Genomic DNA, 12,825 nt, shown 5'->3' with positions numbered 1-12,825 from the left:
GTTGGTGTCCGGAGTTCGGGTGCCCCAGGCCTAGCTGTCAGAGAGCTGGACTCTCAGCTTCCATATAATTCTCCATCAGGGTTATGGCCCCCACCAGTGTCACTAGTCTATGGTGCTTCACCCATTTTCTCCTGCCATATGGGAGAACCTGGACAAACTGCTCCAGCACAATAGCTTCTGCTACTTGTACTCTGGTCTACTTCTCAGGGTCCAGTCAGCACCAACACAGGTGTTGTGCCACCAGGCTGGGTTCCCAGCGGGTACATTTTCTTCCTGAATTGTTCATGGAATGTCTCAGGGTTGATATCCATGTAGTCCAGAATGGTTGCTTTTACCTTACTGTACTCTAACACCTCTATGGGATCTAGGCCCCTGTAGGCTGCTTGGGTGAGTCCTTTCGAATATGGGGCAATGAGGGTACCCTGTGTTCTTGCAGCCAGCATGCTGCGGTGGCCGCCCACTCGAAGGTGACCAAGAAGGCTTCTTGGTTGTCTCTGGGACCCATTTTCACAAGCCTGATGGGCAGCCCAGTGCAGGGAACATCACCTGAGGGTCTTGTGCCATCGCATTAGATGCCCCCTTGGGCCTCCAGAGTGTTGCTAATGTTAGAATATTAGGCATGCCTTTTGCTTCTGATGCTTTGCCGCCAGCTCACAGCTGCTGTAGTTGGGCCACTTGCTGTTGCTGCAGGGCAGCTATCTGTTGCCATAGCTGACCCTGTTGCTGCTGTTGCTGAGCTACCTGCCGCTGTTGGCTCTCTACCATCCATTTAAGGAGCTATTCTGCATCCATGATCTCCTTTGGGCTGGTTTTGTTGGTAGATCTGCTGTCCTTCTATCGGGACTGGGTTGATGCCCTTATTCACCACCGGTTATCAGGGGAGTTGGTGTCTGAGCCCAGCAATATCACCTAGCTGCAAGAATCTGTGGCAATATAGCCCGGAAGCAAGAGTCTACAGCTGGCGGTCGGGGAACCTGGGCCCTCCCTGCTCCACCAGATTCCAACCCACGGCCCTGTGGCTGACCGGTCAGATATGTGGCCTGGGGAGTGGATGCTACCAAGCCTGCTCCCTGGGCCACTCCCTCCCGTGGCCTCTGCCCCCTCCAAAGCCACAACAAGCATTGGCTCTGAACTTATTGGGGGTTCTTACTTGCAGTGATCTGCAGGCTTCTCTTTCACCTCTGTTCCTGGTCTCCATGGGGGCCTTCGGTGGACCTGCAGTAGGGTCAGGTCCAGAGGGTGTGGAGCTCCTCAAGCCTCCCTGAAGCAGCCACCTGTGGGGCTACTCCCTTGATCTGTCCAATCTGACTGAGCTGGGCAGCATCCTTTTGAACCCTGCCCCCATTGTGAGCATGCCCAGCAGCTGCAGCTGGGTGGGGCCTTCTGGGTCCAAAGCTGCTCATTAACACTTGATTCCCTGGTGTGGGACTTCTACATCCCATCACAGGGACAAGGAAGTATTCAGATAATATGGAAGTTCAGATAATAGAGTAGACACCCCTGGCCAGACTCCAAATAAAATTCACATCCCCCATGCTATTTGGATAATCAGGAGTATACTTCAAGGAGATGATGTAAAGCTTAGATAATTAGGATCTTAAAATCCTTGACAAAGATGTATAAATATTATTATCTCCATTGAACAGGATCTGAAACACAGAGAGATGAAAACTGACATTCTCAGCAGTGGCATTTGATTTTGGATGCCACTATTTCAGCAATCCCAATTTGGGACAGCATGAGCTTGACGTCCCCAGGTGCCAGGCAGCCATAGCTTCATTTGAGGTCATGTGGAGCTGTAGATGCACAATTCCTCAATCAACCTGGGGGCATCTCACATTGGAGCCCCAACATTGAGAACCCCAAATCAGTCACCATTCTTGAAAATTTGGAAGCTGGCGATTTTCCCAGGTTCACACAATGAGTTGGCAGCAGAGTTGGCAGCAGTCCAGTTCTTCCCCTCCAATCCATTCCTCTAACTACTATTACCTCCTTTTCCTACTAGTATGCTTGCATTTTATGTGTTCATTTATAATTTCTAATCCTTTTCAAAATACCGTTAAACTTAAGTTCAGTAATTTCCTATGGGAGAGAATACCACAGATTTCTACCTACTGCCCGTCTATTTAATTGTCCCCTTATTCTTCTGTTGTTAGGCTAGAGGAAAAAATGACTGAGTTTTCATAGACCATTTAAGTTTTTGTATACCTCTGTCATGTCATCTCGTACTTCCCTTCTCTCAAATTTAAGTAATCAAAGATTTTAAATCTTTCTTATATCTAAGTCCCTCCAACGTCTTGTCACTTTAGTTGTTCTTTTTAGATCTTTTGAAGTTCAGGAATGTCCTTTTTAAAGAAGTCAACCAACAATGAAAGCAGTACATTAGGTGCAGATCATTGATTTACTTGAGGCAATTGTATTAATTACAATGCTCTCGTAAATGCAATCTAGAATCCTAGGCCCCTGAATATTGAGCAGTCATATTCATTGAACTGTATATTATCATTAGGGATGAGCGAATTTGTTTAACTAATTCTTAACCCATTCAAACTTTCAAGACTTTGAAAGCTGTGGCGATCTGTTAAGGGGCAGAGAGGTACAGAGAGAAAAAAATCCAGTGAAAATTAAAGTACATAATAAAATAGCATCCAGAGCAAAAAACAAATCCAAAATGATTAGGCTTGGCAGAATTCAATTTTCATTGTTTTGTAATTTTTATGGATAATTTTTATGTTTATTTTTAAGCATTTTTCAGATTTTTATCAATTTAAATGTTCAGTTATGCAAAATTATGGGTTTTAAGCATTTTATTCAATTTTTATCCATTTTAAATTTTCACAGTTGCATAAAATTATGGAAGGAGAATGAGACAATGCAAGGGGGTCAGACAGTAATTATTTAATGACAGTAGACATTGACATGCAAAAAGTTAAAGCTTTGTAACCATTAGAACATAAATTGTCAACATCACATATAAAAATATACAAAGTAAATATCCTTAAATCAAAGACTAATAAGTTTTCAAGCAGCATTTTTCTTTGTAAACTTTGCCTTTGTAAACTTGATTAGTATTGTTGGAAATATTTTTTCACTGGTTTGTGTGTTTATGGTGAAGTTGACTCTTACCAACATTTACCAACAAAAATTAATCTTTCCAACCTAAAAATGACACTGGGAAAAATAAACGGAGAGGGGAGAAATGTGAATGGAAAAATATAGTATACATGTGTGAAATCCTCGTATTGAAGTCAATGGGAAAATAAATCTTGTAAAAATGAGTTTAAATTGCAGGGAAAAAGGTTAATTAATGTAAAGAAGTGGTTCAAGAGGAGTGCAAAATATGAAACTCCAAGAATCTTGCCTCTTCTTTATAATGACCCTGAGATTTTTGTTATGTCAGCAAAAAAACTACTGTCCCTTTTTTAGCTTTTCTAAAGAAACCAGCCAACTATTCTGTTGGAAATCCAACATCACTATAGCATTACTGTTCATCACAGATAGGAAATATGAAGCATCATGTTTGCGAGATAGTTTATAATCTCTGAATTTTTCCATAGAGGGATCTCAGTTAGTTATTTGGTATAAGTTAAGGCATAAGAAAGTATTCATCACAAATATGATTTTTTCTGAGTGAGATAAAGTACAGTAATGTAGGATATGTAATTATAGTATAATGCTCAAGACAAATCTATACAATCCAAACAAAGCATAATTAGCTAGCTTCTAGTATTACATGCATCTCAACAGTTACTAAATTGTATTACTACATCAAACAAGTCTGAATTATTCTGAAAATTGAATGTAGATACTACTGTGCTTCTGTATTTTGTGTTGAAGTGGTGCCACCAAAACCAAAGCAGCAGTACATTCCCTTTAATTGTGAATTTAACTACAACTTGAATTTAACTACTTCCAAGAATAATGTCCTAGTGTACCAATAATGCATTTATTTGCATTAACACTCAATAGCGTTCCCATTTTTCAAACATCTCTTCAAGATATTCATGAATGTGCGACATTATGCACTTTACAGTTCCATCACGTGTTTCCCACATCCAGTCCAATTTCAAATTTATCTCTACCTCATCCTCACAGGTGATTCCTTTAAGTTCCTCTCATAGCCCTGAGGATCCTCACACTTTACTGATCTACTCTGAAGATAACCATCTTTTTACCCAAGAGTGCCTACGTGTTTGTCCCGTGTAAGCTTTTCAGCATCATGTGTGAGTTGAATAGCTTGATAGCTATAATGCTCCATTTCCCCCAGATCTGAATATGCTGCCTTAACAGCTGTCCTATCCCTACAGGCATATGGTTGAGGGTGGACAAATCACCTGGCTTCTTTTAAGTCCTTCCAGACTAGTCTCTTGGTCTTCAAGGACAGGTTCCAGTTTTTCACTGAAATTGGTAGTTGAGAGCCAGTCAGAGCAGTATTCCTTTTTGCACCAGATACACATATAAGGCATAAAGAGTATTTTGGTGCTGCTCCAATCACAACAAAAACTTGGTGGGCACTTCCTCATCCAAACAAATGAGGAAAATAAGAGAGAAGCTTCCATCTCCTCTCACCCTTTCAACCCTCAAAAAATTAGGTAAAATAGAAGAAGAGGGGAATTCACCAGAGTCCTACTACTATACAGGTGAAGGCAAACAGCTGGAAGACACAGTGTGTGTCCCTCAGAGAAGGTGTTGATGAGAAACCATGAGAGAAGAAACCACATATGACTGCCATACATGGGCAGTAGTGGAAGAGCTGGCCCAGGTTTATAGCACAGTAAAGGGGGGAAAAGTTGGAATGAGGAAGCAGCCAAGCATGTAGGACAATTAAGGGGTAATAGTACATATAGAATGGCACAAGCTGGAGATCAGAGAAGGTAGTTTACTGGACTTTTACTCATTAACATCTGCACTGTTCAGATCCTCCGGAGAAACCTGTGGTCTACTGGGATAGTGACTCTCAACCCTTCCAGACTACTGTACCCCTTTTAGGAGTCTGATTTGTCTTCCGTACCCCCAAATTTCACCTCACTTGAAACCTACTTGTTTACAAAAACACACATAAAATACAAAAGTTTCACAGCACACTATTACTGAAAAATTGCTTACTTTCTATTTTTACCATATAATTATAAAATAAATCAATTGGAATATAAATCTTATACGTACATTTTAATGTATAGTATATAGACAAGTCATTGTCAGTATGAAATTTTAGTTTATACTGACTTCGCCAGTGCTTTTTATGGAGCCTGTTGTAAAACTAGGCAAATATCTAGAGGACTTGATGTACCCCTTGGAAGACCTCTGTGTACCCTCCGGGTTCTCTGGTTGAGAACCACTGTACTGGGAAACAAATCCTCAAGGAGAAGGGATTTGGAGGGCCTGTGAAGTAGGCAGGTGTGACAGGTCTAAATCCCATGCATGCCCTCTGAGGATCTGTACAAAAGGGAGCCTTCCCATCTAGATCCACAGATATAAGATTCATTCTGCAAGGATTGCTGTGCCTGTGTACCACTCTTCTGGCCCACATCCTCACAGCCTGAATCCCCTCTCAGGAGTTCTGCTGCTTTTGCCTTTGCCTCAATTAGGAGCCACAGAGGAGACGTCTCCTCACACATCAACTTGGCTATTTATGGGTTGATGAGAGAAGAAACAGGGAGTCCAGCAGAGTCCCTGCTTTTTCTCCCCTTCCTGCCCTCAAAACTTTGTGGAGCCCCAGCTGAGTGTCTGCCGTGACAAGTAAAGGAGAGGACTGGTGCTGTACAAAAGGAATGACCCTTTTCCTGAAGAGGTTTTCTGTAGAAAGTGCTCTCTGGCCCCATGTATTTGAATGGTACTCATTAATTTTAAGTGTTATAATAGGACTCGGGCATAAGACTATCTGCTGTGTGGCCTCATCAACAAGAAAATATTTTTTGACATAAAAATTTAAATAAACCTCTAAAATAGCTATATTATTAAATGTTTTGCTGAGATTTTTTGTACTTTGCTGTTATCCAAACATTTGAATAAAAGCATAACATTTACTTGAATAAAACAACACAGGCTATTCAATCTATTTATATACAAAAAGTATAAAGTGGTTAATATCTATTACATGACATTTCCTCTCAAAATATTGAGAATAATTTTTAAAATGGCAACCAAATGAGTATGTGACAGTCTTTTTTTCTATTCTGTTTTACATTTATTATTGTCACTGGGTCTTGACATTGAGCGAGCTATTACAAGAACAATATTTATATAATATATTTCACTTTTCATAGAATCATAGGATCATAGACTATCAGGGTTGGAAGGGACCTCAGGAGGTCATCTAGTCCAATGCCCTGCTCAAAGCAGGACCAATCCCCAACTAAATCATCCTTTCTCATATGTCAGTGGATCTGGCCTCTCAGATAGCTTTGTTGCTTTTCTCTGAATTCTCTCCAGGTTTTCAATGTCTTTTTCATACTGCGGTATCCAGAACTGAGTCTATTTCTAAAGCTCTGGTATTTCCCAGAGTAATTTAAGGCCAGGTTTTAATATCCTTACTCATACTGACTAGCACCTTATTCCATGAGTTTTCTCATTAATTTCAATGGGACCACTCACAGAGTAGGTTTGTATTCAAAATGAGTAAGGATATCAGAATCTGGCTGCTAGACAGGGGCTATCATTTCCCTGCTATGTGGCATGATGCCATTACCTGCACAGCCCAAAATCATGCTGGCTTGTTTTTTGTTTTGGCTTGTTTTTTTGCTGCCACAATACACTGTGTGTTCATATCTAGTTTGCCTTCCAGTGTCACTCACAGCTCTTCCAACATTGCTGCTTTCCAAGTATCTTCCTCCATCGAATAGCTGTGTTTTGGAGTATTATTGTCCCAGATGTACTTCCCTATTTGGATTTGGATAATTTGGATGCTGCAAACACTTACGTATGTGAGAAATCAAGTGTGTAAAGCTACTCATGTGCATTAGTATTTGCTGAATCAGGCATTTGGATTGTAATAAGCGAAGGAATCAAATAATCCATGTAACATTGATGCCATCTGAAAATAGTGGGGGGGGGGAGACAGAAGTAACTTAGGACTTGTCTACACAGTGGGGTAATGTATCCTTGGGGATGTGATTTTTGCAGAGTACTAACATGTTGTGCATTAATTGGTCTGTGTAGACATTGCTGATGCTCACTAAAGGTTCCCTCGTGCAGAGGTTCTCAACCTTTTTCTTTCTGAGGTCCCCCCCCCATGCTATAAAAACTCCCCTGCCCGTCGGTACCATAACAGCTGTTTTTCTGCATGTAAAAGCCAGGGCCGGTGCTCGGTGGTAGAAAGCAATCTCCATCCTTAGAGGTTTTTAAGGCCTGGTTTCACAAAGCCCTGGCTGGGATGATTTAGTTGGGGTTGGTCCTGCTTTGAGCAAGGGGTTGGACTAGATGACCTCCTGAGAGCTCTTCCGACACTAATCTTTTATGATTCTATGATTCAAAAATCCCAGGGCCCCACACCAAAGGGGGCTACACAAAACTCAGACTTTGGCTTCAGCCCCAGGTGGCAGGGCTTGGGGCTCCAGGCTTGAGCCCCACACAGCAGGGCTTCGGCTTTCTACCCTGGGCCCCAGCGAGTCTTAACACTGGCCCTTCTTGGCAGACCCCATGAAACCTGCTTGTATCCTGCCAGGGGGCCCCAGACTCCTGGTTGAGAACTGCTGCCCTCGTACACTTTAACATAGTAATGTTTCAAACAGCAGTATGTTACAGCACACCAGCAGGGTCTGCACAGACCAATTAATGCTCAACACATTAATGCACTTTAAAAATCAGACCCTCATGATGCACATTACCCCACCATGTAGAGAAGCCCTTAGATTCCTTTTTAGGAGTCCACCATTTCTCTCTGAATACGTACTGAGGAAATTCAGTGCTATGCACTCCATGATGTGTGTAACTTTCAGCACAGTATGCCAGATGTATTCCCTGGTGGACCATTAGTCATTTGCAAGCATGTCTATTGCTGTTGTGACATTTAAGTATTGCATATAGTTAAGTGGGGCAAACTTCTGAATGAGAGAATCTCAGGGGAGTGATAGTTGCGGTTTAAAACTTTTAAACACCAAATAATTTTGAAATGACAAATACTGGTGGTCATGGAGCTGATTTGGACATTAAGTGCTTGTCCACAGACATTTGCATCAGTTTAACTAAATTGATTTAAAAATCACACCTGGAAGGAGGCTCTGTAGGGGAAACATTTATAACTCTCCCAAGCTGGGGGAAGGATTTTGTGTTTGAGGTGGTTGTGGGGAGTTGAAAGTAGGGGTAATAATGGCATCCTAAAGGATCCTTTCCATATCCTGAGAAAAGACATATAGTGTGCAGTAATTTCTCTTTAGGGTAAAATGTTATGAAGATCTTAGATGAATTACTGACATTTATTCAATGAATGACGTGGTTGTGCACCATGAAGATGCTGAGGTTTGATTCTCCCTTACACCTGTGCCAGCTGCATTTGTCCAAATCTGAATGGTAATTTGCCCAGGTGTAAATGACAACAGGAGGGGCAAGTCAGTAGAGGAATAGGCCCATTAACTTTACATAATCATACTAGTCATAATCTACTAGTAATGAAAGCCTGATATAACACGTTAAGAAGTTAATGCTAAAAGAATGGCAGTGCTTTTAGGTTGCTTTTAAACTTAGCAGACCATCTAAACCAAAGAATGTTTTCCCCTTGGGTTTCTCTTTTTCAGGAATGAATGAATGGTGGTCATCTTTTTATGGATGTCATTCTTTCTTCTTTTATAAAAACCTTGTACTAGAAACCTTGTGGAAAAAAATCTCTTGTGTTGTAGCTTGTGAAAAATCTAATTCAGTATTTTTTTTAAGATGAATGACTTTTTCGTTGGTTTGTTACCACTATTATATTCATCTTAAAATCAAAGTAACTTATTAGAATCAAAATCTTTACTGCTACTGAAATTGTGTTGTGATTTCTTTGATGTGATCCCTGATTGCTGTGAGTGAGAAGACTTGGTTCAGTATTTTTGTTCTTAGATCCCCTCCTTTGTCTTGCAGCTACTTGTGGCAGATTCCACTAACAATTGCAGTAGGAAATACGAGCCACATCTCTTCAGAGGCAATTATATGGGTGTCTAACAAATCAGGTAAAAATAAACTTTCCTCACAGTGGAATCTTGTAAAGCATACATGTGTTTTCCTGAACTGTGTCTCAGAATTGATCGTAGGTAATTGTTTAGTTGCTGTGCACCCAATTTCAGCTGCTTGAAAGTGAACTGCCAGAAAGATTTTTTTTTGGTGGGGGGGAGGAGAGGAAAGAACAAGGTAATTTTCACAAAAGTTAGATGGTGCAAAGAGAAGGTTTTAAACAGAAAGATGTTCCAAAGCAGCTATTTTATATCTGAGATCACATACTAAATTATTGTATAAATGCAATTCCCTATATAGAATGGTGAAAGCTAAATAAAATATCTTTGTAATAAAACACCTGCTGAGTGTAAAATCTGTAAAATAATAAATGCAAAATGTGCAGTAATGTAATATTAAGGTTAAGAATACTGTTTTTTTTTTAATTTGATCAATCATCCACAACCAGTGCTAAGAAACATTTAGTGTCCCCCAAAATCTTTTTATTGATCTCCCAAACTGTTTCTAGCCCTGGTAGGTTGCTAGATATTGGAGCATTATTCTGATTACCATCTTGCTTTTACCCCCTGCTTCAATTCTGACATAATTGTAGCAACCACTATCTTGAGAACAACTAGAGCTAGAAGCCAATGCCTTTTATCACCAAAAAGCAGCTAAGAATACCATCTTGCAAATGTTAGAAAGCATTCCTCTCTTTCCCTGACAGTGCATGCTGTATCTGCTACTGAATTTATGTCAGAATTGAAGTGGATGAAAAAAAAGTTGGGGAGTTGTATGATAAGATTAGAAGAAGTGGAAGAGAAGGAGCCATACATCCCCTACATGCCTGGGCAGTAGAGGAAGAATTGACCCAGTTGACAGTACAGAAAAGGTATAGCCTATGGGTTTCCTTCCAGAGTAAATAGAACTGGAAGGAAGAAATAGCCAAGCCTGTGTGTGCCTGTCTTTTCCTTTTTGTTCTTTTACAGGTCAGTAAGGGATAATAGTACCTTAGAGCTTAGCAACCAGCAGGGCTAGAAATGAATGGTGTATACCAGTATAGCAGTGGAAATATGAGAATCCCAACTTTCTAGTGGTATAAGGTATGTGTTTCTAGCCCTGATTGTTCATGATGTATCAGACCTTAATATTTTATTACTGCTCCCATGATCTAGGTTGTTGGGGTTTTTTTTTTTTTTTTTTTTTGGCACTGGTCTAGGACTGGGGTCTGGGACCAGTGTCATTTTCATTTTAGAATTTAGGCACACTCCGGTCAGGAAATGCAGATGTTAATTTTTCCCACAGCAGCATTAAGTTGGCCACAGTGATAATACTTTAAGCCCCTTCACACTCTGTCTCATCCTTACCTTATCCTTATCTTATCTGTTCTTGTCCCTCAGGCCTTGATCCAGCTCCCACTGAAGTCAATGATGAGATTCCCATTGCCTGCAGTGGGAGCTGATCAGGCCTGTATAACTATCATTCTCACAGTCTCACTTTCACACACACGTCCTTCCCTCTGCCACTGATGGCAGCCTTGAAAACTCATTTATGAGTGTCTCCCATGATCAGCTGCACAGTTTCTGCCTTGCTGCCCTTTACTCACTGAATGCCCTCCCTCACCTAATCTGAAAAGCCACTAAACTCTTCTCCTTCAGACCTACTCAGAGAGGCCTATACAAAATCAACAAACTAATGATGGCTATAGTGAGCAGTCATCAAGAATGACTGTTAGCTATACTTTAAAAAAAACTTTCAAATGATGCCGAGCCATAAATTGGTGTGCATAGCTAATCAACGCGATGATGATCTACTGTCTTTATGCTTGTCGTTCCCCTACCCCTCACTCACTGGTTTCAGATTAGATTGTATGCTCATCAGGGCAGGGTTGGTATCATCTTGCATGTTTCTACAATGTCTAGCGTAGTAGGGTCTTAGATGATACCTCAATAAAAATGATGACATCAATTTTGGATATGTTAAACATGTAAATGCTATACCCCTTGTATTTGCAGAATACAATGATTGATGTTAGGGGAATCCTAGGAGGTTTTCTGCAGCTGATACAGGGATAATGTGCTTGTTGCTCCAGGAAGTGTTCTGAGTCTGAAGGAGGCAGTTTCCAGGCTTGTTAACTTGTGGGGAATCCCAGAGGGTTTCCATAGTACAGAGGAGGAGTACTGCTGTAGTCCTGTCACTGGACGTTGTCTAGAAGCAATTCTGCAACTGGAGGAAGAAGCTCAAGAGGTCTAACAACTGGCTTGGGAGTCCGGCTGCACTTTTCTTTCAACTCAGAAGAGCAAGTCCAATAGTGGCCATTCTGAATTCAGTTATCAGTGGGACAGAGCTCAGTGTCAACTAGTCAGGGTGAGAGGAGGGTGAGTCAGTGACACACAGACCAACATAAATGAAAAAAATAAAATCCCCTAGGACTTGGAAAGGAGATTATGGGGAAGACGAGGGGGGTGCATGGAGATGGTAGCAGATGTACCTTCTTGCTAGGGCAGGAGCCAGCTGGGCCAGCCTACCACCACTGTGAAAAAGCTCCCTTCCCACTGTCATGTAGCCAGGAGAGACTCTGAGACTAACACTCTGTGGTGCCACATCCACAAGAGGCACTCAAAGGTGCTGGAGGGTGCACGCAGGGCCCCATCCTGAAGCCAGCAGCCATGGACTTTCCATCACAACATTGGGCTGACAAAATTAAATATGAGACAGAGGGAGAGAGGGCCAGAGAAATTCATCAGGTGATCCATAAGCACAATGCTCTAAGACATTTAATACAGTGGTTTGTCTCTTGTGCCAGTAATTCCACAGCTGGCAGGTTGGTCTGTCTCTCTCTCTCTGAGGCTCCCCAGTGCAATAATTAAAGCAAATTATAGTCAGTCCACAAGAAAGGTACTGGGACTGATGCCTGACTGCGTGGTGGTGTTAGGAATCCATTCTGTGCACTCCAAGGTGGACTCTGATGGATATTCCTCAACTTGCAACATTTCAGAAACATTTTCTGAAATGGAAGCATTTTCTGAAATACTTCCAGTTCCATGCGAAGGGCCAGATAGACAGGGAGAGCTGCAGGGTCTCAATGCATGGATGAGATGATGCTATAAGAAGGGATGTTACCAGCTTATTAGGAACTGGGGAACCTTTTGGGAAAGGAGGACCCTAATACAGGAAGGATGGGCTCCTGCTAAACCAAAATAGAACCAGATCACTGGAACCAGATTTCAGTTCTGGTCACCCCATCTTAAAGAGGAATTTTTAAACTAAGGGCTTGGGGGAAAGCTGACAGCTGTGGAGGAGCACCCGGTTCTGACAGAGACATCCCCTTGGAGAAGATCTATTAATGGGGATTCTCTATATCTTAGTAAAGAGGAGAGGATAGATGTCGATAAAGCACAGGTGGGAACTGATGAGAAAAAGTCAAATGAAAGTGAATCCCATTCAATTACATCACATAAAGGCAGATAAATAAAAAGTGACAAATTTTATAAGTGTTTGTATACAAATGCTAGATGTCTAAATAACAAGATGGGTGAACTTGAGTGACTAGTATTAAATGAGGATATTGAAATAGTAGGCACCACAGAAACTTAATATAATAAAATTTAACATCCTGGGGGCAGGGGAGGGAATATCAAAGAAGTCCACTACAGTTGTATTTAATTTCAGAAAGGGGAACTACACAAAAATGAAGAA

The 12,825-nt window shown here is 41.3% G+C and overlaps 1 protein-coding gene across 2 annotated transcripts in view; it reads left to right on the top strand.

Annotated features, from left to right (window-relative positions):
- The window catches only part of TRHDE (thyrotropin releasing hormone degrading enzyme), a 337,934-nt gene that overhangs the window by 244,475 nt on the left and 80,634 nt on the right, over nt 1-12,825 (top strand). For both annotated transcript variants that reach the window (XM_073327757.2, XM_073327756.2), the window contains one exon: nt 9,058-9,146. In XM_073327757.2, coding sequence (XP_073183858.2) covers nt 9,058-9,146 — 89 coding nt within the window. The remainder of the gene's footprint in view (nt 1-9,057; nt 9,147-12,825) is intronic.

The sequence above is a fragment of the Lepidochelys kempii genome, chromosome 1 (assembly GCF_965140285.1).
Source record: "Lepidochelys kempii isolate rLepKem1 chromosome 1, rLepKem1.hap1, whole genome shotgun sequence".
NCBI lineage: Eukaryota > Metazoa > Chordata > Testudines > Cheloniidae > Lepidochelys > Lepidochelys kempii.
Note: the sequence above shows the minus strand (reverse complement) of the source record. Positions and strands in the feature narration are given on the sequence as shown.